Source organism: Nannobrachium achirus (genome assembly GCF_963921795.1).
Source record: "Nannobrachium achirus genome assembly, chromosome: 19".
Lineage (NCBI taxonomy): Eukaryota > Metazoa > Chordata > Actinopteri > Myctophiformes > Myctophidae > Nannobrachium > Nannobrachium achirus.
The window spans coordinates 20,801,986-20,829,675 of NC_137826.1; the positions used below are offsets into that span (position 1 = coordinate 20,801,986).

Consider the following 27,690-nt stretch of genomic DNA (forward strand, 5'->3'; position numbering starts at 1 on the left):
AAGCTGAAGTCTGACTTGCAACAAGTCAGTAAACAGAATAATACACACACAACATACATAGCTACAGTCATGCATGATAAGATAAATAATATGCTATAATATCTTGTATTAGATTGTATGAGAGCTTTTCTCGCCCTAGAGTACCTTTATTTGGGGAAATTGACAACATCATTGACTCTGCTTTTTTATGCTCAGGAGTCTGCATACAGTGTCTTCAAAACATTCTTAAGAAGTTATATAAGCAAGCAAAGCTGGTTATTATAAACAGTCTTATAAATCATTTACAACTCAGAATTTATATAAGATTGGACAGCACATTCAGTAAACAACCCAGACGTTAAAATAGTATAGGTTTATAATATAATATAGTTTGCATGGGAACAGACATAGAATGGGAAGAATGTAATAACTCCCCACAGGACGCTTAATCCTATTCTATACTTGGTTGAATGATCATGTCACTTAATGGCAATAACAATAACCTTTTTCTTCTCAGTTGAAAGTCAGTTATTTTCGTTGAGCAACGAGGTCGTACGGGCATGAAGTTTAAATTAGGCTTTAAGCCTAGCTCACAGATGCAAGTGAAATGAGTGAGTAAAGCATCAGTTGTAGAAGGCTTATCTTGTAATTGCCAACGGTGGTACCTTATTATTGGAGAAGGATAGAAAAAGAAACAAAAGGACCCAGGAGGCACAATATAAAAGTGAGGAGGGCCCAATTACCCAAAATTCACATCTGCAAAACTGCATCCAAAGGGAGAAGAAACCCAGCAGCAGCGTTCCACAGTCTTGTAGAATGAAAAACACATAATCCTTAAGGGTCGGAGTATTAATACTTCCATCACACAAACAAGTTGTGTATAGTGTTCTGTACCATTTTCAAAGCGCTGATTTGGAGAAATCTCAAAGGCATTACAAAAGGCCTCACCTCATCAAATCACGGTAGGTAGGTAAGGTTGGTGTGTGTGTTTCTGTGGTGTGTGTGTGTCTTTCTATAGCCAGGTGAGAAGGCTGTCCTTGTCCATGTGTGATCCAGAGAGTACAGTCTCCATGTCCATCAAGAGGTCTGAGCTCAAGGCTTCTGGGATGCAGGGCATTAGCTCCTCCCCCTCAGACATGGGCAGTACAGACATGGACTCCACCTCTCCAGAGTCACCTAAACCAATCAGAGAACAAGTCATTTTTCCATGCATGCATGGGGGTTTTCCTCAATTAAACACCAAATTGGCTACACCAATGTACTTGAATGTTTTGCATTTCTGTCTAATAAATTATTCAATCCATCAATTTATTGCGACCGTCAGGGAGCAGTTTACTATGAAAACCTCCACCGGCCGTCCGTCCGTCCGTCCGTCACACGTCACACGTGACCATCAACAAACGTCACACCTTTGTTGATGTTTAAATCGAAGAGTCTTGGTCAAATACTTCTGTTGGTTTCTGCACTGATCATTTATACAATTCAGCTGTGTTTGCTCGTGTCATCATGATGAGGTCATAAATCAGCCATGCCCAAATATAGATTTTACGGGTTTACATGCTTACTCAGTTATTCGTTATGTGAAAGTCCTATGACGTCTATGATATCTGACATCATCATACATACATTCCCTTTTATGCCCATAAATGGAGATCCCCTCTGTAGAACCAGCCACTGACATCCCTGTGATGCCAGGGGAACCAAATCCCTTTTATGCCCATATATGGAGATATGGAGATCCCCGTGTTGCCAGGGTAACCAAATCCATTTTATGCCCATATATGGAGATCCCTGTGATGCCAGGGGAACCAAATCCCTTTTACGCCCATATATGGAGATCCCTTATGTCATCAATATTAAGCCCATATCTGTGAATATCTTTGGGTACCAGATGTCTCCATATATGGTTAAATGGTCCGATATACATCACTGGCCAGAAGACCAAGAAATGGTGCAACCTCGCCCTTTGCTTTTCTCCCTTAGGCATCTTACTGGTAGGTAGTTTAATGAGGAATGCAGTATGGTGGTAGGTAGGTAGTTATGGCCTTTGATGTAAGATTTTCACTTTCTAGGATAACTATATTTGCTATTCCCAGATGATGCCCTTTTAGGGTACCCCTCATGCCCATATATGGAGATCCCCAGGCTTTACTAATTAACATAAGTTTTATGCCCATATATGGAGATCATTGTCCCAATGTCATCAGATATATGGGCATAAATGGACACAGGCAAACTAGATGGGCTGTATGGATATCCAGATGTGTGATGTAAGTGTTTTATTCCAAATGTGGCACCCCACAGACATATTTCCAGAAACAAAATCCCTTTCATGCCCATATATGGAGATTTCTGATGTCATCAATCCCAGGCCCTGTAAAAAACATGGTTGCTATGGTAAACAGTTGGTTGCTAGGGTAAACAGTTGGTTGCTAGGGTAAGAAAACATGGTTGCTATGGTAAACAATTGGTTGCTAGGGTAAACAGGTGGTTGCTAGGGTAAAAAAAACATGGTTGCTGTGGTAAAAAGTTGGTTGCTAGGGTAAACAGTTGGTTGCTAAGGTAAAAAACATGGTTGCTATGGTAAACAGTTGGTTAGTAGGGTAAACCTTCAATGATTTTGACATCTTGTTACTAATCTGTCGGTAGATAATGCCGGTCTTATATAAGGGTCATTTGTGTACGGTGTGATGTCATACTGATGTCAGCAGTGTGACAGGAGATAAGCGACCAACGGTCGCTTATCTCCCGATTAGGGAGTCTTACTGGTAATGCTATAATCGCGACCCACCTGTGGGTCGAGACCCAGTGCTTGGGAAACAATGCTGTAAAGTTATTAATTCAATATTAGACGCTACTTGGCTACTGTATACTGTCTCTCTCTGTCTCCTAGGCATTAACTCACTCTCACACACACACACACACACGCGCGCACACACACACACACGGTCAAAAGTTGCGCGAGCGAAGAGCTGTTTTCCGTGGTGTAAAGTAACACGCTGAAAAATTAAAAAAGAAATCTCTCTCTCTCTCTTTCTCCGTCTCTCTCTCACATACTCCGCCGCCAGCATTGAATAAACCAATGAGAGGTGGGGGCACAGAGCAAATGAGAGGGACTAATAGAGCGAAAGGGCTTGTTTTCCTTTGCAGCGTGAGTGCACCATCCAATAGAAACAAACACGTGAAGTGAGCCTAGCTCCGTAAACCCGAGGAGTGGTGTGTGCATTTCCGAGCGATTACTGATGACGTCACTTACGAATAATTAAGGACCGATCCCTAGAGCTGGGTGGCTTTCACCCAGCTAAAAACAACAACAACAGCATGCAGTCAGGGATGCTGCACCGTATTATGAGCCCTGTGGCTAATATCATTACTTTAATATCTATTAAACAATCAAATCTATGAACCATGGTCTATCCTGGATGAATTTCATCAATCCAGGACCATAGGAATAGTCCAGACTGGGTACATTTCAACAACCATTTCAGAGTTTCAGAATGGGTGTCTTTCTGCCGTTGCTTTTATGGGTTACTTATACTTGCATGTGTCCATTACCAGTGTCCATATGTTCTGCAGTGTTCAGCATGTGGTCTGAAGCACGGGGTAAGCTGCTAACACTCAGGCCACTGTCAGTGCTCTCATTCCGAGAGTGGGCCCTGCAAGAGAATTGGCACACACAACCCAATTGTTCCTTACAGCTGTGCCAGAAGGTAACAGAAAGTACCAGAAGGTTGAAGAAAAGTAATTAATTGGAATAGAATATAGTCAATATACAACTGATTTATCAATGCAAACTCACCCATTGAGCGCAGTCTCATGCTTGGATGTTCTGATCCTGACATCCAGAGGGGGTAGGAGATTCTGTGCGTTCCTGTCATGGTCCATTCCACTAGGCAGCTGGTTCCTTCCTCCGGTATCCTACACAGTAAAATCCTCAGTATTAATTTAAAAGAGTTACAAACGGATACATTTACTGCATACACACCTGTTTGTACATTGGCATACCAAGCTGGAAATGCATTTGTATTCAAGGATACTTCAATAACGGGCTATTATGTTCCCTTTCCTGTTGTACCTTGCTCTTACTGTACTTACTGTACTCTGTACTCTGTTCTTGTTTTTTCTTTTTATCTTTTTTCATACTTCTCTGTAACTTTGTAAATAACCTTATACTGCTGTGCTGCCTCTGGGCAACAAATTTTCCCCCTTGGGATAATAAAGGTATCTATCTATCTATCTATCTATCTATCTATTATACATAAATGTAAATGTTCACCCAAATATACAGGCACCGGAATTTTGGAACCCATGAGAACATAGTTCTGGACCTGCAATATGGATTAAAAATGAATTTATATCGAATAGGATGCATTTGAAGACCTCTGTCACGCTGGCTGAAGCATAATACTTTCAGAAACAAAGTTCAGCAGGGTCATAAGAACAAATTTACATCACTGTAGAGAGAAAGAAACAAAATTCCTTTCAAGGTGCTTGTGACTTGCAATCTCCTGGCAATGTACCATGGACAGCTTTGAAGAAAGATTGGCTGACGGGGTTAGGCAGTACAAACCTACAGTGATCCCTCTCTGAGGGATGTCAAAACACGTGGGTTGATGTAAACAAAGAGAGATTGATGTAAACAAAGAGAGTTCATAGAGTGTGTAGCCTTATAGAGATACATTATAAAGATACTAAACTCTTAGTTCAGTATCTTTATATTGTACATAAACCTGGATATGGTTATGTTTGACCTCTGACCTGTGCTGTGATTGGCTGAGGGAGGCCTTGGTGTTTGCATCTGAGCCTTTCCTTGTCTTGTCTTTGCTGTGTTGTGATGCCAACAAGGCCAGGGTTGACCTTCTGGGCTGGAGTACAGTACAATATTCATACAACACAAATACATGTTGAAAACATAGGCCTAATTTGATTTGTTACCATGCCAAACAGTGGTATCTGCTGGTAGATATAGGAACTAACATTCATGTCCATGAATTTCAAACAATACAGCAAACAGGAATGTATTGCATTCGTTACCTAGGCGAGGGTCAAGCCATGAAGTAGTTTTGGTTAAATGGTTAATGTAGTAGACCTCTCCCTCTGGAGTCACAGCCTGCTCCCAGCCTTCAGGCAATGGACCTGGACAGTACAGTCACAACACTATTATGATTATTAACATCTACATTATTATTATGATTATTATGAAATCTTTTTTTTAGCTGCCAGGGCTCCAAGGATGGCAATGTTGGTTTGTCCAGCAGCACTTTGTTCCAAAACAATATGCAGAATCAAAAGAAAAAAAGGAAGAACTACTCGTAGAATGCCATGGTATTTGCTGTAGTCTAGCGCAGCTAAACGTTATCTGCCATTGTTAATACAAGGGAGTGATATGTCTTGCTAAGCCAGGCTATATTTGCTGTGTGTCTTCTAATTTTGGTGACCCTCCCACAACATGTCTTCTGGCACCACCTTCTGGCCAAAATGTCAGAATTGCATATAAGAAATCTCATAATCTAACAGGCAGATTGCAGGAATGATTTTGGATCGCCACTAAGCAAGGCACCTCCAATAAAATGTGTAACTAGGCATCTGGTCATTAATTTTGTCATTTACACAGATATCATCCACAACCGTGCAACAACAATGCAGAAAGTTTACCATTCACTTGGAATATAGTAGAATCTGAATAGGCTGGAAAAGATGGAACAGTTATTTAATATACCTGAATTTGCTCGTTATTATTTGGGGGGAAGCCATGATTGACGTCTGTGTGTTAGTCCTAGCTCTGGTCCACAGTGTTAGAAGGACCAGAGCCATGTCAGTCCTTAAGTTTCTTCAAATTGACTCATATCATTGTGGGTTGCAAGAAGATTAAAATGGCCATTCTGTTGATTTCAAATCAGCCATTAAATTTACTACACATTAAAGTGATGGCTAAATTCTGTAGTCGCTCCAACCAAGTCCACCAGTGGGCTGGCTGAGAGTGGACCGCCTGTCACTCTGGAAATCTCTCACATCGAAGAGGAGGTGGCGTCAGATAATCATCAGCATTGTCGCCTTAATAAAATATGTTCCTTCTTCTCCGGCGTCAGACAACAGCCTGTTGTAGCAACTGGATATTTATTTCAAACCCCCACAACCTAAATATCAAAATGAAGCCTAGAACCTGCAGTTTAAAACAGACCGGTCAACTGAATCTTTCAATTTGTAATGAATTACAGTATACGCCAATATATCAATGGACGTGTTTGTGGATTGGCATGTTTGTACCCACTGCCCAGAGATAGTGTATTGACCAAGGCCACTGGCTCCCTACTGTTGGTCGAAAAGTAAATACAAACAAATACAAAAGAGAAATTCCTACTCTCCTATTTTTCTAAATGCAAACTGATAGATAGGTGTTGGATGGTAGAGGTGAAAAGAAGGGTACCTGTTTCTGGGCTGGTGCTTTGTGTCTGTGGAGTGGATGTGGAGTTGTTTAGAGATGGAGTATAAACCGGAGCAACAGACACAGGAAGCTGTACAGCCACTGACTGAAGCTGGGAAAGACGCGGGTCATGCCAAGTTGTTGTCTGATCCACGTGACTAAACACACACACACACACACACACACGCACACGCACACGCGCGCACACACACACACACACACACACACACACACACACACACACACACACACACACACACACACACACACACACACACACACACACACACACACACACACACACACACAATTAGGAACTTGATGGAATCATGGAACCACTGATTTCAACATAACATTAATCATAACAATAATACCTAACAGGGCCGGATGTAAGCTCTAGTAGTAGGTGGGGCGAGAGGAAATGCCAGGGGGGCAACCTTTTTAGGGGGTCATAACGCCAGAAATGCATAAAAACCTATGCATTTTGGCACACTTATACCAATGACACACCATGCTGTGTACAGTACAAGTCACAGAACTTAAGAAATAAAATACACAAAAAAGTAAAAAAAAAAAAAACACAAAAAACACAAAAAACAACAACAAAAGGTTAAGGAAATGATAAATAATGTGATAAACAAAAGACAGACATGTTACTGGTGTGATAGCTATATAAACTGATGTGATTGACAAAGATGAATGCAAATGATACTATTAACTGATATAGATATAGATTGATACACTGATATGACACTTGATAGATGATAGATATGATACTGGATGGATGGATTGATACACTGATATGACACTAGATGGATGATAAATATGATACTGGATAGATTGATACACTGATATGACACTAGATGGATGATAAATATGATACTGGTCTGGATAGATTGATACACTGATATGACACTAGATCAGGGGTTTTCAAAGTGGGTGACGGGGCACCCCGGGGTGCCGCGACGGCAGTCCAGGGGTGCCGCGAGATCATTTGATAATATTTGGAATTTATTCTGACACTTGAAAAAATATTTAGTATCATTTTAAACTTGAAGTACAACGTTATTTTCAGTCAGTTCTAACCAAAATGGCTGTTATCTCAACGTTTTCCTCGCAACATAATCCCTAAAATATCGTCACTGACGGGCAGAAACCTTGTATCTCCAAGTTTCAAATGTGTACGTCTTTTGCTAAAGCAAAGCCCTGCTTCATCATACAAGACTGTAGCACAAAACTAGTGAAAACAGCCGATCTACAAGCACACAATGCGAGGCGTTGTGTGCTTGTAGATCTGCTGTTTTCACTAGTTTAGTACATTTTATAGATAAATAAATAGATGATAAATACAAAACGAACGGTTTTGGACATACAAGGTTTCTACCCAACAACAACGATATGTTATAAATATAAGGTGCTGGGAGTGAAAATTATAATGTAGGGGTGCCTCGGATTAAAAAAATATTTATGGGGTGCCCTGAGACAAAAAAGTTTGGGAACCCCTGCACTAGATAGACAGACAGACAGACAGACAGACAGACAGACAGACAGACAGACAGACAGACTGACTGATATGACACTAGACAGACAATGACATTATTTCCTCCAAATTTGCGACAAGGAAAACAAAAGCACGCATCTAGCTTCACTGGATATTCCAGCCATGGTCTTCCACGGTACCAGACCGGGCTGAATGCGCGTGCTGTCTTGCCAAAATGACGTTTTGGAAACACAAGATTAGCGGGCTGTGATGGTGCTGTTGTGCTTAAGCCAGTGCTGTTAGCAGCGGCCACTGCTGCGTCGTGTACGGCGAAGCTTTCAGGCTGTGTTGCGGTGGTTGTGGAACTCAATGGATCGGGTCGAGGAGCAGCAGGTCTACCTCCCTGCGGCTGCGTGCTGCTATCGGCGGCCGCTGCTGAGTGCGTTGCGAACGGCGACGCTTTCAGCTTGTGTTGCCGTGCTTGTGGAACTCAATTGGGGGTTAGGGTTTGGGTCGGGTCGAGGAGCAGCACCTCCTGCTCCCTGTGTGCTGTTATCGATAATCGGCGGCCGCTGCTGCGTTGCGAACGGCGACGCTTTCAGCTTGTTGCCGTGCTTGTGGAACTCAATTGGGGGTTAGGGTTTGGGTCGGGTTGAGGAGCAGCTGTACCCCGAGTCGACGACGGCTCGGAGCCTGCCTCTCTGGACTGACTGGAGCCGTAGCAGCAGTGCTACTCGCGTCGCGAGGTTTAGAAACCAGAAATCGACGCATATTGACCGAAAGAGCCAGAGAAAGAGAACAGAAGTTAAAGTGAAACAAGCTGCAAGCACAACTAAAAAACAAACTGTTCCTTCTCTCGATTAGTTCCTTAATGCGCTGGACAAAACTGAAGTTAGTTGGCAACCAGAAGTGGTGTGTGTACTTGTCTGTCGAGACGAGACTGACTGCTGTTCCCTCCTACGCATTCAACGCATATCGGGGGCGGAGCTGCTGGCCTGGCTGGAACATTATTATTTGTTTTACTTATTTCCAGAGCCGAGGTGCAGAGAGGGAGAGAGATGGCATTGGCGATCAGAGTTTTTAAAATGTATATATAATGAAATGTTGTTGGTTTTGGTGGTGCGACAGCTGTAGCATAATATATAAAAAAAAAAATATATATATATATTTATTTTTATTTTTTCATGCCATCTTGTTTGGTGGGGCAGACAGGGCATTTAGGGGGGCAATGCCCCCCCTTGCCTATGGGGAGATCCGGCCCTGAATAACATTCAACTCTTAATTAAGCATCATTCCCAGTGGATGAAGATAAAAAGAATATCGTTTTAAAAATGGTTCTCAACTGAAGTAGATAGTAGGGTCCTGTTGTCGGCAGGATGGCAGTTGTTATAGTTATCTTTATCGTGCCCGGTGGGAATGATGCTTTACCCCAACCTTACCTGAGCTCTAACTCGAAAGAATACCACCTTGAACAGTGAGGACCAGTAACAAAAAGAAGTGTGGTTCAGAAGTACAAAGGTACAAAAGCTCTCTCTTTCTCACTCACACACACACACACACACACACACACACACACACACACACACACACACACACACACACACACACACACACAAGGTGTCCAAAATAAAAATCGATTACCATAATTGCATTATTAACAAATAATGGATTAATCATTATTATGGTTTCCCCAGAAACCATAAAAATGATTTTCAAGTGGGATTTTTTTTATTTATTCTGCTATCAAACATAAATGTTGCAGAACAATAACTCCTATAAGGTCCTTCAGTAAAATCAACACTTATACAACTTATATTATCCCCCTATCGATTATCGATTATTACATTTTGAAAATCAATTTTGATCTCATCAACGAATATTCTAATAATCAAATATTCGTTTACATCCCTAACGCACGCACGCGCGCGCACACACACACACACACACACACACACACACACACACACACACACACACACACACACACACACACACACACACACACACACACACACACACACACACACACACACACTTTATTCAGTATAATACTGAATAAAATGAGTTCCAAAAGTACACAGTAACAAAAAGTATATACAAAAATACTCAACAAATTAAAATACCTGCTATAGAACAACATAGTTATATCTGCTAAACCAATGAAACTGGTTTGACATTTCTGTGCGGGCACGTTTTGTCTGGACCTGCTTTACCTGTATTACCAGAGACGTGTGAGCGCACGCACACGCACACATACACACACACACACACACATAAACACAAACAAAGACGCAACTCTCAGCTTATGCAACAGTAAACTTGTCATTGACTGGAACAGAAGCTGTTAGGTCACAGTCTCATGTAGAGGCATCCTGCTTTCCAAACCAGCTTGTGCCTTTACTGTCTGTGTGCAAGGGCTTAGATAGGGCCCTGGCTCCGGCTTGTATGGTACAATCACAGAGTGTTACTTTCGTTTTCTAAAGCTATGCCGAAAAATGTAAATGTAAAAATGTTAAACTAAAATATGATGGCTAAAACTAAGAAACAAATAAAAAGGAGACTAAAATGTTAGGGAGGGACTAGTGGAGAAGAGATCCAGTAGAACTAAAATACATTTTATGTTTCATTGCGCTATGAAAATAGCAGATCGGCTATTTTCAGCATGCAACCAAGTGTAAAATCAGGCATTACGACACCATCAAGGCCCGCCAAAATACATTTTTGTCGACCAAATTAAACTGTAGATTTAGTCGACTGAAATCTTATGATATTTAGTGGACTAAAACTAGAAAAAACTAAAAGATTTCAGATGACTAACATGTGACTAAAACGAAATGAAATTGTATGCAAAAGACTATGACTAAAACTAAATCAAGATTTACTGTCAAATATACAACGCTGTGAACCCTGTTTCTCTGCTCTCTGGAGTCATGTTAGAAAATGTGCAGCTCTTTATCTGATGCTCTACACAGTCTGCTGAAAACTGAAAAATGCAATAAAAAAGAAAGTTTACTATTATTACAATTATTATTACAATCAATGCAAAGCAACTCAACTGTTTTGATTCTTTAAACTACACCACCACAGCAATTAGACAGGTCCTCATATTGATCATCGCCTAGACCTCTTTTTCTTTATCAATATACTTTTTTAAATTTTCTAGATTTCTATTTCTTTTTTATGTGATTGTGGTTTTGGGGTGAACAGACACATGGCTACGAAGTCATATGCCTTGTATGTAGTAAGCCTTGATGCTGAGTGCCAAGCAGGGAGGCACTGGGTCCCATTTAGCAGAGTCTTTGGTATGACTCGGCCAGGGATCGAACCCCAACCTCCCAGTCTCAGGGCGGACATGCCAAGTAATGTACCTGCCTGGGTGGCCAAAAAAATGATTCAGAGTGATAATTTACAATCAGTGAGCATGTAGGAGTTCAGTGTTTGCTGAGAGACACTCTCTAGACCAGGGGTCTTCAACGTTTTCAGGCCAAGGACCCCTTAGCTCTGAGAGAGATGAAGCAGGGACCCCCACTACATATCGTATAAAATTGTGTTGCAGATAAAAATGTACATGGATTATTTCTTATACTGTTTAGACTCGACAGCACTATCATCTGTGTAGGTTGGATTAATGTGTATTTTCATAGATTTAACCACTTGAACTGTCAATACCTACTACTACAGTCTGCTCTTCTTTTCCCTCTACACCAAACCTCTGTGCCAAAAAATAGCCGATCTACAAGCTCACAACGCCTCGCACTGCGAGGCGTTGTGAGCTTGTAGATCAGCTATTTTTTGGCTAATGTTCCACTAAGAATAGGGATGCTAGGGTTCAAGTGATCAAACGTGATCACACAAAGATTTGGCGGACCCCCTGTAGTAACTCTGACGACCCCCTAGGGGTCCCGGACCCCCTGTTGAAGACCTCTGCTCTAGACAATATCTGGATCTCACCGTTACTGGACAGACACATTCGTACCATCATGCCATTCTTCCAAGGAGTATGGACAGCCCTGTCTCCTTTATATAACGTTAGAACTTCGCTGGGGGAAATGTTCCAGTACAGTTAAATTATCTCTTGTGTTAATCCTAGGGTAGGGCTGTCTCTTCTTGTTGTCAGTTTAGTCTTAATCGACCTAGATTTTCTTAGTTAATCTGTCATTCTGCCAGTCTATAACTTTCAATGGCCAGTACAGTAGCTATTGTCAAATCAATGTTTGAATGTTCTGTTGTGAACTTCAACAACCTGAAAAGGCTGGTCTCTGTGTGAGTGTATGCAGCAAAAACTATTTCGCAGATTTGTTGATTAAAATCAACAACCCGATTAGTCGACAAATTCCTATCGACTAAAGGTCAATACGTGCTCCTTCCAAAAATATAGTTATCTCACCTCCTTTCCATTAAGAGATAATATGTCGGAATGAGCATGTATTGCACTTAAGAATGTATTTTGTCAAGAAGAACAGCCTGTCTGTGTAGTAACACAGTTAGTTTTTGTTGGGAGGGCGGCAGATAGTGATGGTAGGTGATGGTAGGTGAAAGAGTGAGAACCCCCTGATGCAACCAGCAAGGCAGTGGAAACAGAAAACGTGGCCCTACTTGAGGAAGTATCGTTGGCCGGTAGCCGTCTTGGCCATCTCCCAACCAGGGGGTAGTGGCACATCATCTGGGATGATTGGTGTGGCTGCTACACCTGTCGCTGCTGTAGCCGAGAGGGAGTTGACAGGCAGGGAGGCAGGGGAGGAGTGGGCGCGGACGTGGTGGGGAGTGAGAGAGCCACACACCCCTCCATCTGAACTGGCCTGGAGAGAAACGAGAGCAGTTTGAAACGTGACTGTAAATAATGGTCAACAAAACTATAAGGAAGAAAGGATGAATAAAAAGGAAAGGCTAAATCTAAATGTTTACTTGAGGTTTTGGATTTAGTCTATCATGTATTTATATTCTGCTAGTGCTCACAACATAGTTATGTCTGCACCTTATTGGCTGCTGTAAAATGTAATTTCCAGAGATCAGTGTTGTTTATTTTTTTTATCTCAGGGCAGGCCACCTTTTCCATGGATTATAGAATTATAATTTCTATTTGTATTTTAGGTAATTATCAAGTATACCACTCCCAATTCCCAGATTGTCAGCATATTGCAAGCAATAAGCATATTGTAAGGTAATTATCAAGTATACCACTCCCAATTCCCAGATTATCAGCATATTGCAAAGCAATAAGCATATTGTAAGGTCCAACATTACCAAAGATCATAAAAACACACTGGCAATCATACAGGCATCAAAACCATTTTATTGAGTCCATTTAAAGTATTTTAATTCTGTTTATTTGCCAGCCCACTTAATGTTGTTTGTAGTTGTTTATTATAGCTGAGCCTGAGGGCCTCCATACTTGTCTGGAGTGGCCGCCACGGGGATCTGGCTGTCTGAAGAAGGAGTCAGGAAGCTTCCTCATGCGCATTGGCAGGGAGGTCGGCAGTCTTGTGGTCTTGTTGGGGTTCATCACTGCATTGAAGAGAGCCTCCAGATCCGTCTGAGAGTCGCCGCGGACGTGCACGACCTGCTGCCCAGCCTGAGGCGCGCCATGATGCGCGTCCATGTTGCGTCCCAACTTTGTGTAAAAACAATTCTGCCAAAAAAGAAAGAAAAATGAAGCAAATCACTGAATAAACAGAGGAAAAAAATGCAGCGAGGTCGTTAGGAAGAAGAAGCGTATCGCCCGTAGCAGGAGATGAAACTTGAAATTTGTTGACAATTTTCTCCAGAGCAGTTTGGTGCGCTCTTGCCTAGATATCCATTTCAAGGTGGAGTAACTTCTAACAAAGTCTACCAATGTCAAAAATAGACGTAACCATCGACTTATAAAGACTATAAAGAGTCGAAAGACTGCCTGCTAAACGTTAGGATCCTTTCCTAAAGCAATCGCAAGGCTTTACAACACGTTACAATCCTCCCACATACCTTCAAGTAGGCAGACCGTTTTTTTCTCCTTTCTATTCCTGCAGATAACTTGGTGAAATCACAGTCGGTGAGTTCTCAGTCGCGACAGTGATTCCCTGTGCAAACTTAAGTATTCGAAGACGACTACATAGAAGTAAGAAACAAAACAACAGCCATGCGAAAAAAGTGTTTTCCAGCAAAACCTCCAAACTTTTTTTTTCACATCAACTGTTAGTCCAGATTCATGTGATAGTGCTGAGGGGCGGGGCTGTGGGGTTTAAAGCCGCCGCAGTTCCAGCAGAAATATTTCCCACAAGGACAAGGAGTCGGACTGATTTATATATTATAATTATCCACCAAACAACGTAGATTAAAATGAATTCAAACCAGTTCTTCGACATATAGTTTGCCCACAACATATTTCACATTTGCCATTGAATGCCTAGCCTATGCCTTGTTTGGCGACATACTGTCCTTTTTTATTCTTCTCTGCTGTTGCTTTTCACTTAATTTGCTAACATCAGCAGTCCTGGAGGGTAAAATAGCACTATGATAATAAGAGGGGGGAAATTAGATGTGTTAGTTGGTGTACGAGCCGAAGACTGCAATGACAAATTAATTTTAGGAGGCTGGAGGCTTTTTCTTTTCTTTTTTTCATCTCTCTTTTTTTTTGGAGGGGGTTGGGGTCCGGGGAAGTTGCACTGAGAAAACATCCGCCCCTGATGAGGCCAGCCCCAGTTCAGTCTGAGCCTATCTGTTCATCCCAACCCGACCACACAACCGCGCCCTCTAGTGGAAAACACGCACACGGATTCCAAGGGCTGTGGGTCAGCCCTGCAGCACGGCGAAGGCCCATAAACTTCAAACACAGACAGGACAGAAGTACACTGGATGACCACGGTCCATAAACACCACACCACCAATAGCCTGTGTCCAGTGGTGGGAAAAGGAAAAGCACTCAAATGTTTTACTTAAGCAAGTCAACCAAAAATACCAATACATAGAAATCACAAGTAAAAGTCAGGTAATCAAAATTGACTTGAGTAAAACTTAAAGTACAAAAGTATTGGTATCAAAATATACTTAAAGTACCAAAAGTACAAAGTAGTATTATGCAGAATGTGAATGTCCCATTTCACAAGTTATAATATAATGTATTTATTTTCTTTTTTAATTTGTTTTAATAGCAGATCTACAAGCTCACAATGTATAGAGCTGAAGTGGTTAATATTTGTTTTGTAATGATAATCAAAATCTATAAAGTAAATAATTGTTGGAGTAAAAGTATAATATTTGCATAAGTAAATTATTGAAAATTGGAAATACTCCAGTAAAGTAAAAGTAGCCTACCTCAAACTTGTACTCAAGTAGGCCTATACAGTACTTGCATAAATGTACTTAGTTACTTTACTTTACACCATTGCTTGTCACATTGACACTATTTGATAGGATGCATAGTTGTGAATACAGCCTACTTTGTTATTTTGAAGCTATTGAGTTCTTGCTTACTTGGATGATGTTGTCACATCACACGTTTACAGATGTGGAAGAATGGACGGCAAATTATTTTCTGTACCACAAATTGCAGGTTCAAAACAAGAAAAGGAGTGTGTGTGTGTGTGTGTGTGTGTGTGTGTGTGTGTGTGTGTGTGTGTGTGTGTGTGTGTGTGTGTGTGTGTGTGTGTGTGTGTGTGTTTTCAAGCCAGACAGTTGAGACACCACAAAATATTATATCGGCTTTGCCGACTTTAATACTAAACCTTTAATACCAAATTAAAATACCAGAGAAATGCCATATTCTGTGGCCAAATACAAAAACAACAACAGCAGTTCAATCAGTTCAAGATATGAAGTAGCGGTATAACTAAGGCAGTTTCAGTGTATTCTGAAATGCAAACCTCTGGCATAGGAGCTCATTATGATGGCTGAGATCTATGAATAAGTTATACAGTACATAGTTGCAATATACTGTATTAGTATGTACCGTGTTGTTATGTGTATAATAAGCTGTTTCATGATACACAGTGCAGTTTGTGTACTGCCGAGGGGTCTATATCAGCAAACGGATAGCTGTCTCGTCTGGTCTCAGAGTTTTGGTGAAATGTGGCTTTTAAGCTGTGGGTGAGTTGTAGAAAGCTAGAAGGTTCAGCAATAACATTAGAGATTGATGTAGAAGCAGTGCTCTTACGAGCAGAGGTCTCCGCCAGGTCTGGTAGGTTATTGTGGCCTCCTGGTGGCGCTATAATAGGCCAATGTGAAAACGGTGCCATGTCTTCTTTTCATGATTTGTGGCATTTTGTTCCAAAAAATTGTTTTGCTAAAGTCAACCTGCGGGTGTTGCCATAACAAGCCAATGTGAAAAGGGTGGCATTTGTTCCTCGACCCAGTGGAAATGTATGTGCAAAATTGCACGCTGCGTTCATGATTTGAGGCATTTTGTTCAAAATGGACCAATCCTGCAAACTTTGGAAGCCAATCTTAGCCAATCAGGATGGAATATGGAAAATTGGACAGATCCATGTTGATAACATGACTATAGAGAGATACTGTCTACCGATGACAAGGCCATGACAAAAGTACAGAAAGGTTCATTCCGTATGTATGTAATACATTACAGAAGACAATAGATGGCACTATCACACTTTAACATCTTAAAATAAGGTTAATCTCTGCTCTCTTTTTAAATATGCAGCTCAAATCTTTTATATGCACAGAATTGAGATATGAAAGTAATACTGCTATTGTGTGACAGAGGGAGTATATTGTATCACAGTAAAGTTTGTATGTACGGTATGTGAAATTAGCAGACTGGGAGGTGAACTTGGAACCCTCTGATTCCCAGACGCCTCTCTATCAATGTGTGTGTGTGTGTGTGTGTGTGTGTGTGTGTGTGTGTGTGTGTGTGTGTGTGTGTGTGTGTGTGTGTGTGTGTGTGTGTGTGTGTGTGTGTGTGTGTGTTGACAGTGACACTGGGCAACAATGCGGGAGTGGACTGGGAACTGTTTCCTCTAGTAGTCCAGCCTGGGACATGCCTGCAGACTGGTTGTCCGAAGGGGTTTTCGACAACTTGCGATGCCCAGGCAGGAGGGCTGTCTGTGCTATGATTGGCAGCAGCCATGTATTTTATTGGAAATGTGATTGGAGGATAAACCCCTTGAGCTGCATCCTCTCGTCTTCCAGGGGTTCCAATTGGTGTGGCGGACACGCTGCTACTTGTGCCCATGGATTGCTGGGTGACATGACATGCTTGTTGCATCATGACTGAGGACATACATACCGGTACGCCTTGATTTTGCGGATGTAACTTTGCTGCACCTGAAATAGCTAGCACGTGGGTGAAATCATCCGGCAAGGGCTTCTGCCAGACATAGGAGCCACCATGCCTTGCATGCAGCAGGCCAACCCACTAATCCCTTTAAGTGGTCGCAAAAGCAGTCCCCACCACGATATTTACCATTCTGGCCCCCTGGTTTACAACTCGAATTAACGGCGCTGAGCCGGCTCAAGCGACCGTCGCAACGCTCGACACGACGACTCGCTCGTTTTAGGTCGCTCGGTGGTGTTTCACGTGGATCAAGGTCGCCTGAGACGGCACGTGATTAGCGAGCCAAGCCACTGAGGTTGATGCCGAGATGGGGCATTCGGTCTGTAAGTGCATGTGTGGGTGTGGTTGTGGGTGTGGGAGGACAGGGAGGTGGGACGGAACAGGGTTCACTTCAATGCATTTCTCTGGGTTAATCGGAGGAATGCTACAACAACCAGAAAACTCAAGCTCGGGCAAGGAGGGAAAAAAAAAAAAAAAAACTCCTGGCTTGAAACTTGTGTAGCAGAGAACCAGAACCCTAATATACAGTACTGTATCTCCCAGTCCCTTGACTAAGGGGGATTCATACTTTGGGTGAGCAGTGAATGTTTGGTTTTACCATGCAAGCAATCTGGCTAGCCATCGTTAAGGAAAGGTTTGGTCGCTCTTTTCACTTGAAATGCGGAAGTCTGTAATCGAGAGACTACCATGCAAGAGAATTGCATGGATTCAGATCCAGGCAGTCATATTGGGGGCTCATCAAGGATTGAGTGTTCTAGTGGAGGGTGGGGGGTCAAACAGGGGTGAATACAGCGCAGTAAAACACAATATCAAAAGGGGATTACCCTTTGGCTGAATGATACATGTTTTGTTCCGGTGGATACAAGTGCACCATCAGATGAGACTTGAGTGCGAGGGTTACGAACACATAAGAAGAACATTTAACCATGCACTTTAACCCCATATGGTTGAGGGGAGTCCCTCAGGGCTCTATGCTAGTGTATTTTCTGTTTTCTGTTATCGTGGGGACGTTTTCACTGAAAATAGCCGACACATTGCGGCACATTGTGAGCTTGTCGAATCTGCTATTTTCAGCGAAGGATTTCCCAACAATACCAATGCTGAGGTTCAAGTGGCTATAAGAAATGTTTCCTCTTGTCAAAGTCAGATGTCACCTGTCATTCATTTCATATAATGAATAATAGGCTAGTTTACGAGCATGCGTAACATTGCACAGATGTAGCATCCCATGGGCTCAGGCACCAGGCTCTTACACACATTCCAAACTCCAACCCTGTCCATAAACCTAGAGGGGCTCAGGATGGAGACATTGCTTCTCCATGGCACTACTTCGTCATACGGTGGCGTGGCACGCCAAAAATAGAGGATCTATTAAGCTCACCACAAACTCTGGTGGGTAACTCTGGTGAGCTTGTAGATCTACTGTTTGGCATGCTACACCATCGCAAAACAGAGCAAGATTGAGCAATGAACATGACAACAACACAGCCTGGCTCCACCTGGACTGGAATGCGCTGCCCTTCTGCTGCTGCTGCCATTCACTTTTCCTGTCCACTTAACTGTCCAATTAATACGAGTAATTGGCCTGACTTTCCCAGAAGCCGCTTTCAGATGTCTGACTCAGTGGTTTCATGGGTAGCGGGGGGATGGGGGGGCATCAGAGGGAGGGTGGCCGGGGGGAGCTAATACACACTGAGTGACATGGACATGTTGCTTACTGAGATAAAGAGAGAGAGAGAGAGAGAGAGAGAGAGAGAGAGAGAGAGAGAGAGAGAGAGAGAGAGAGAGAGAGAGAGAGAGATTTACACATTACTAAGGGGTGTCCCATTTCCCCCTTACATCTGGTTTTCATGCTGGAGGCAGGATACAGCCGTGAAGCAATAAAACAACAATGCTTAGTTTAAAGGAGAGATAGAAAACAGGAAAACAGTAAAAAGAAAAGAAAAAAAAAGAACTGGTTGGAGGAGGAGACCAATCAAATAACATATGATATAAAGTGAGGAAGAGGAAGGAAATGAAGAGTGCAGAAAAGAAGAAATTAATGAATGAATAAGAGAGGGAGGGGGAATCATTAAAGGTAAGAGACTTTGTTTCTGGATAGAGGAGACAGACACACTCAGAGAGAGAGAGAGAGAGAGAAAGAGAGAGAGAGAGAGAGAGCTGTGTGGAGTCAGGGGCGCCTGCTGGTGAGGAAATGAACAGAACACGTTCACAGACACGTTCCTTGAGGAAAGGACCACAGCTGCAAACAATACAGACACACAGACGGATAGAGAGTCAGACGGTGCAAAAATGATGTGGATAAGCCTGCTCCTTCTGCTTCACCTGCCTTCTATCGCCACCTTACAGGTATCCATAGGACACAAAGTATGCATGCAATGTTTATTTACTAAAGTCTTGTAGCTTGTCACTCAGTCCTCTATTCTGCATCAGCTGAGATTGAAAAGCTGGGAATGGGGCTGTTAAGTCTGACCTCATTTTGTAGGCAGAGGAGAACTTTTGGGGCCAAAAGGCCCCAGCGCCCGTGAATCTTTTTACTCTTTTTACTATTTACTATTTTTTTCTTCTCTTTGTTGTTGAAAGGAAAGTGGTAGAATTATACTTTAGTCGTTACTTTTGTCTCGGATCTGTTGAAATAGCGAGGGACAGATATTGACAATAAATCTGCTTGGAGGTCTGACTACAAAATGATGTCACGGCTTAAAAGCCCCATAGCACCATCCTGCTGTCTGGAAAAAGTGACTGAGCTGTACTGGCTGAGTGTCACCTGATGATTAGAGCACTTTCTCCATAAGGATGGAAACCTACATAAAGTTTGTTGCTGACTGGTCATATTATAGCTGAATCCACAGAATTAGTTATGACGTGTGAGAAACACACCAGCTGTACCAGTGAAAGCATAGTTAATAACTCTACTACTGAATTGCCTTTATTGGATAATAAAGGTATCTATCTATCTATCTACTGTGATTTCTAAGTAGGGCCGGTGCTCCTTCACCTAGTGTTGTGGATGTTATGGATTGCCCTGAAAATGTAATTTTCGATGATCACAGTTTACTTGAAAATATATTTTTTCTTTTTAATATAACTATTTTAAATCAGGGCAACAGATATGCTGGGAAATTCAAATAATGTGGATAATATCATTTGGCATGTCTGTCTGTCTGTCTGTTGATGATAAGTCTCATGTGGTCTATGACGACAGTATACCGGTAGACCACATGAGAACAGAACAGTATGATGTCAGACGTCAGTCATCTCCATATTTGGGAAAATATGGCCTCTTTTGGCCACATTTTGTTCAATGTAAACAACCAACCGGGTCTGTGCATTTTTTGGGTCAAAGTTGATGCCATACCAAAGCGCCAACGCTTGCCCAGCAGTCTGCTGTCACCCAGGCGGATGCGTGCGGATCCATGTGCCCAGAACCCATTCAGAAAATATCTAATAAATAACTTTTTGTGCTCTGAAAAATCCACTCTGGTAAACGCATCACAAGTACAGTCACTTTACAGCAACTTTCTCCACTAATGATGTCATGATTCTTCATATTCCAACTGCTTTTTCAACAGTTAAAACACTTTTCTATTCATTTCCATATCATTATTTTGAAAAACTGATATTGCTTTCTAGATATGGACTATTTGGTAAATATCTGAAGTTGTCCCTTATTTGTTGCCCTACCTTTAAGTCACAAATAAAGATCTAGTAAAATAAAATGCATGTTCTAAGCAATAAATACTTGCAATTAACCTTTTACTCCAACTGCATCTTTCAAAGTATCCTGCATTGATTACTGCTTATTTTTGTATTACCGTGCCTGCAGTAATACATAGCACAAGTGGGCATTAGTGAATTAGTGGGAATTATCAGTACGCTATCCCGAAGAGAGGATTTTGGGTCAAAAAAGTAATTGGAGTTCCGTCTCGCATGTCTCTCCTCTATCTGCCCTTGGTTTCCTGTCTCTCTACATTGTCTTATCTCAGAAATAAGGCATTTAAAAGAAATGTCAAACTAACAACCAAGAGATGTGGAATAAGAGATGACGATGGTTTGTTTAATTACACTGTGTGGTTACTTAATCATTGCCTCATGCTGGTTGTGGTTCTCATGCAATCGTTTTTTTTAGGACAAAGGAGGCCCTGCCACTTTTAACCAATCAGAGACACTCAGCGATGACTTCACTGAAGCCCATGTGAAAATCCCAAAGCCTCCGGGAGGGGTTAAAGTTCGGGAAGCATGTACGATCCCCTGTGACGTCACCGCCAAGCTGCTGAGAGATGAGAAACATTCACTTTGTGGTAAATGATCGTTTTCATGCTCAGCATTATCGCTATCCTCATATTAATGATGTTTAAGAAGCGTTCAGCTGATACTCTTATCCACGAGTGCACTGTCCAGAAGTTGTGTGCACTGTGCAGTATGTAAGAAAAAATATATAATTTTTAAAGTACATTTAAGTACATTTCCAATTGGAAAGACTTCTACTTCTACTCCACTACATCTCAGAGGCAAATATTGTACTTTTACTCTGCTACAATTATTAATTAATTATTATTATTATTAATGACTTTAGTTATTATAGTTACTTTTAGATTTTGATTATTATTACAAAACCACTTAACCACTTCAGCCCGATATACATTTCCGCCATTTGAAAACAGCCGATCTACAAGCTCACAATGTGTCGCATTGTGAGCTTGTAGATCTGCTATTTTCAAAAGTTTTTTATACATTTGAAAACTTAATTGTGAAATGGGACATTCTGCGCAAGTGCTTTCTACTTTTGGTACTTTAAGTACATTTTGATACCATACTTTTAACTTGAACAGAGTGCTTCTATAATTCCGGTATTTATACTTTTACTTAAGGAAGGAATGTGACTCGTACTTTTTCCCACCACTGGTGTGTGCAATGACATGCACACACGCGCATTTCCCTGCAGGCCATCTCCAGCAGTCTCTGCTGGCATACCTGAGGAGCACCAGGAAGCTGGTCAGAGATGTGATGGAGGAGCAGCAGCGGTCCCTGGACTTCCTCACCACGCAGGTGAAGCGCTCCGCTACGTCAGTGCTTCTCAACCTGTGGGTCGGGACCCCCGACATGATTTGGAGGGGGGTCCCCAGAAAAGTGTCAATTTAAGGACTTTTAAAACCTTTTTTAATACTTAAAAAAATAAAAGAAAGAAAAGAAAAACTATACTATAAAAACAGGTCAAACATTGGCCAAATATTGTACTATAAGAAATACAAAATAATGTTCACCTGTGGAACCGAGTCAAACTAAATTGAATGCCACATCTACATTCCAAGTGCTGATCACCACAGTTCAAATATGATTATTTTGGGGGTCACAGCTTGAAAAGGTTGAGAACCACTGCTCTTACATTTGTTTCACAGGAAGGAAAACCACCTACGTCCACTAAGCATAAAATGTCACTCTCACTTCTGTCTGTAGTCTGTAAAGGCATGTTTATAAGTGTGAATTAAAACTGCAATCTGTATCTTTTTACGTACCCGGGATTTGTTTTATATTTATATTTCCAGGTAACAGAGCTGATGACTAAGGTGCAAACTCTCAGCTCAGAGGTGCAGAGGAGTAACACAGAAATGTACTCCATTAAGCCTGTGCAATCCCACGGTACGCTCCTACTGTAAACACACACACACACACACACACACACACACACACACACACACACACACACACACACACACACACACATACACGCACACACGCACGCACGCACGCACGCACACACGCACGCACGCACGCACGCGTGCGTGCACATGCACACTCCCGCAAACAAACAGGGGTGGTAATGGATGAAAACGTGTATGTTGTTCTCAGGGCGAGACTGCAGTGACATCAAGGACAATCTGATCTCCGTGGTCCCCAAGATCCCCAGTGGTATTTACATTGTCCACCCAGACAATACAGACTTTACCTTTGAGGTAAAACACTCACTCACTCAACCCCACCACCACCACTATAGAGATCAAATCATCATGATATCACCACAACAAAGAATATTTCCAGGTGGATAACTCTGGCAGTGTTGGGGCAGTATTATCCCATAAACCTATTTTTGTACAGAACTATTGTTATTGAGTATACAGTATTTCTTTTTTAAAGTAAGACTATACTAGTAGCTAAGGTGCTGGACACTTTATCTTATTATTATACATAGACATTCCACCCGGATATATCGCCCAACCTGAAGCATTCTGATTTGGTCCCTACTGCAGGTGTTCTGTGAGATGGACTACATGGGTGGTGGATGGACAGTGATGCAAAGGAGGACAGATGGCTTGACTGACTTCAAACGCCCCTGGTCAGACTACGTTGATGGCTTTGGACACCTTCCAGGTACACGTAATTCACTACAACTACCATGCTTGGAACACACCTATGGAGATACACACCCACCTTGTTTGTTTGTTCTGTAACAAGGGTCTCCCAGAAAATGCATTTTCAGGTCAGGATACCAATTTCACATAGAGTACAGGATACAAGATAGCCTAAACAAGTGGCATTGGAAGTGATGACACAAAGAAGTGAGCAGACAAAATTGGAACTGGAGCTTGAAGCAGATAAATGGGTACTTTCTCCCGATTGGATGAAATTGGCAACCCACCTGATTTATTTTAAAGAGCTGTAGAGATGGGAAATATATATGAGAGTACAAATGTAACCAAATGCGTTACAAATGGTTAAATGTCCTGTGTCTTTGTACTGTACAGGTAGCGCGTAATAATAGGTGCATGTGTTTAAACATGTGGGCAGGAAAGTTTGTGTACATGTACTATGTGTACTATGTATGTACTATAAACACATATAGTTGTATTTATGTGTGTGGACTTGCATGCATGTGATTATTTGTGTGTTTGTGTGAGTTTGGGTTTGGGCATATTGCATACAGTACTTTGTGTTTGCATACGTGTTTGTGCCTGGCTGTGTTTCATGCAGCGCACACATAGACATCAAAGGGGGCTTGAGCCCCTGCACTTTAACCCGTCTGTAAAAAAGTGCCCTCTGCAGTTTTTACTATGGTGAAAGAAATGAAAATGCCCTCTTTCCATGCCATACCTGAAGGCAGCATTCAAGAGAATTGCCTTGTTCAAACTCTCCTGAACTTGAATACAGCATTGTATGTTGAAATAATTGCCCTCACTGTGTAGAAATCCATGCTGTACGCCACATCTCAACTATTGCCTTTTTATGCTTAGTGTAGTGTGGTATCAAGTACCGAATATAGACGACCTCCAAGCTCACAACGTGTCGCAGTGCGACGCGTTGTGGGTCTGCTATTTTCAATGTTTTCACCAAAAGGCCCTTTTAGAAATTTCAGACCCTGCCTCTCTAACATTCCCTGCGCGTCCCTGGTTTCATGTGTTGGGATGTGTGTGTGTGTGTGTGTGTGTGTGTGCGTGCGTGCGTGCGTGCGTGCGTGCGTGCGTGCGTGCGTGCGTGCGTGCGTGCGTGCGTGCGCGTGTGTGCAGGAGAACACTGGTTGGGCCTGAGGAAGATCTTTCACATAGTGAACCAGAAGGAGACTCGTTTCCAGCTTCACGTGGCTCTGGTCTCACAGGACGACACAACGGCCTACGCTTCATATGATGACTTCAGCCTGGGCAACGACACACAGTTCTACACTTTACAGCTGGGCAGATACGCAGGCAGCGCAGGTACAAATATACACCCCAAGACTAGTCTCATGCATTCATGGAAACAGGAGAGTTTCCATGCATACACAAAGAACAAAGTGTGTCAGTTAAACAGATCCAACATTGACATTACATTTGGAACTGTTTCCGTAACTGTTTTTTTATCACACTGTCAGAGCTGGCATGTGTATCTGCTATACAATTACAATACTAGTAGTTGTTCTTAAATGTTTTAATTTCAAGGACCACCATAACTCTGAGAGGGTACAAATAGAATCAGATGGACCCCTAATGGTCCATTTGGTTTCATTTGTACACTCTCAGAGTTACTGACTCCTAAGGGTCCATTTGGAACCCCCCCCTGAAGGGAACTGTTAAGGAATCGGACCGTTTAGAGGGAATCCTTAAGGAACCATTAACCATTAAAGGAATCGTTAAAATCCTAAAGGATCCCAACCGTAACCCTGGCCGTAGATGAGTGGATAGGGAGACCATCTGGGTCCCTGAGTACAACACTTAACCTCTAACACAGTGGTTCTCAAACTTGGGGTCGGGACCCCAAGTGGGGTCCCCAAATTATTTTGTGGGGTCCCCAGATGATTAGCTTAATGTAAAAAAAAAAAAGAATGTCTCACTCAACGTCAAACAAACCTACATAAGTGTATACAAGGTATCTGCACATTTATAAACAGTGACAATTTAAGGACTTTCAAGATTTAATACCAAACTGGCCACTGGTCAAATATTAAGTAAGCAAGAGGCGAACATTGTCGCACAGCTATTTTCACAATATTTATCTGTGGAACTGAGTCACATTAAATGTAATACCTTAAATTCCAAGTGCTTGTCACAGTTCATACAGTATATGTTTATTTCGGGGGTCACAGCCTAAAAAACTTTGAGAACCCCTGCTCTAACAGCTACCCTCTGTGAGGCTCTGTCATCAGAGCCAACTGAGCAGCTATCAGCTATAGGTGAAGCTGTAAAGCAATTTCCTCTCTCCCCACAGGGACCAAAACATACTCCCCAGAACTTACACCATACAGTACATACTTAAGAGCCTGTATTTCCTTGCAGGCGATGCGTTCCGTGGCTACGAGCAGGAGCAGAACCAGGACACGGCTCCGTTCAGCGCGTCAGACGTGGACAACGACGGCTGCGTTCCTTTCTGCTCCATCAACAACCGCACGGTGGAGAGCTGCAGCGCTCAGCACAACCACACCGGCTGGTGGTTCAACCAGTGTGGACTGGCCAACCTCAACGGCTCCCCACAGGACCCGGAGCAGAGCCGGGGAGAGGACACACAGCACCTTCTCTGGGAAACCTGGACACGGAACGGAGTTCCCCACCACATCAAGTCTGTGACTATGAAGATCAGAAGGATTACCACCAATAATTGATGAGAAATGGAAAGACAGAGAGAGAGAGAGAGAGAGGGGGGGGGGGGGGGTGGAGGGAGAGGAGAGCAATAGAGAGATAAGAGAGTGGTATGGTACAAATTGCACTGTATCTTATGCACAAACTGTATATGTATAATAATAAAAGAGAACTGACATTTTGTTCCCAGTGTCTCTCTGATCACTTTCTTTTGACAGTTCTGATCTTCTTTACTTCTTTTTTCGTTAGACACACATAAAGCAGAGGAGGAGGAGAACAAAATGTGTTAATTAAGTAATTATTGTGATAGTGTAAAAGTTGTCCCTTACAACTACTATATTTAAACTCAGGAAGACGATGTCTTTGGACGGGGAAGTGTCTGGACTCAGGGACATGATGTGTTTTTTATTTATATCATTTTATTTTATTACTATAAGAGGGTTGGACAGTGTGTTGGTCTGTTCTTTCTCCTGAGCTGATCTTGTAAACTGCTAGAATGTTACATCTCTTGCGCACACTGCTGCCATTAGCCTAACTTAGACCAAATATTATTTTCACATGCAGTAAATAATACAGTCTTATACTCAATCCATAATCACAGTTAGTTAAACCTCATCAACATGCTGTTCCCATCACATTTGTTCATGAAGCTGCTTGTTTACACGTTTGAGTCTGAGTTTTGATGCAAATACCGGCCACACATGACATGGCTATGCATTTTTTTCCAAGATTTGTTTTTGGGCTTTTATGCCTTTATTGGATAAGACAGTAGACTAACAAGAAATGGGGGGAGAGATGGGGAGTGGCATGCGGCAAAGGTCGTCCGGATCTGGAATCAAACTGGCGCAGCCGCCAGGCATCCATGCCAATGTGGCAATGCCCAAGTAGTATGCACTTGGACAAGTAGGGCAGCGGGCGCCCTGTATTCTATACAGTTTGAGGAGATATTTGATGCAAGTGCATCAAATGCATTTTCAAGAATATCCTCACCACCACCATGACAGTATACTGTATAAGTCCACATCTATCAGACTTAATCCAACACTTCTGATTCAAACTCACCTCCCTCAGATCCATAAGGGTCCCTATATCTGACCAAATGATTGAATACTTGTTGACTCCATATGATAACAAAAATATATTGTGTATTACTTTGTAATATAACGGTAATACTTATACTTGGTTGTGTGAAGTGAGCGGTGCTTCACACTAGAAAATATTGTTCCTTAAGAAACAGTGTGGGTTCGAGTATACATATATGATTAGTGTATGATGATGATGATGTATAGACCCATGATGTCACAGGGGGCATATGGGGCTTTTAAGCCATGACATCATTTTGTAGTCAGACCTCCAAGCAGATTTATTATCAATTCTGTCCCTCGCTATTTCAATAGATCCGAGACAAAAATAATGACTATTAGTATAATTCTACCACTTTCCTTTCAACAACAAAGAGAAGACAAATTAGTAAATAGTAAAAATAGTAAAAAGATTC

At 42.1% G+C, this 27,690-nt stretch overlaps 2 protein-coding genes across 2 annotated transcripts; one reads left to right on the forward strand and one right to left on the reverse strand.

Annotated features, from left to right (window-relative positions):
• Positions 1-936: 936 nt before the first annotated feature.
• Positions 937-13,482, reverse strand: LOC308304445 (transcriptional coactivator YAP1-like; the record flags this gene model as incomplete). The annotated part of the gene is made up of 8 exons (XM_080749044.1): positions 937-1,155; positions 3,535-3,635; positions 3,779-3,897; positions 4,738-4,844; positions 5,014-5,115; positions 6,407-6,561; positions 12,480-12,682; positions 13,276-13,482. The coding sequence occupies 8 exons, from the start codon at positions 13,480-13,482 to the stop codon at positions 992-994; spliced, it is 1,158 nt and encodes a 385-aa protein (XP_080605170.1). The 3' UTR covers positions 937-991.
• Positions 13,483-19,440: 5,958 nt separating this feature from the next.
• On the forward strand, positions 19,441-26,215 carry angptl5 (angiopoietin-like 5; the record flags this gene model as incomplete). Its single annotated transcript, XM_080749307.1, has 8 exons — positions 19,441-19,497; positions 21,278-21,449; positions 22,094-22,197; positions 22,695-22,788; positions 22,999-23,102; positions 23,397-23,517; positions 24,651-24,836; positions 25,893-26,215. 8 exons carry the CDS (start codon positions 19,441-19,443, stop codon positions 26,213-26,215), a joined length of 1,161 nt encoding a protein of 386 aa, XP_080605433.1.
• Between the last annotated feature and the right edge of the window lie 1,475 nt (positions 26,216-27,690).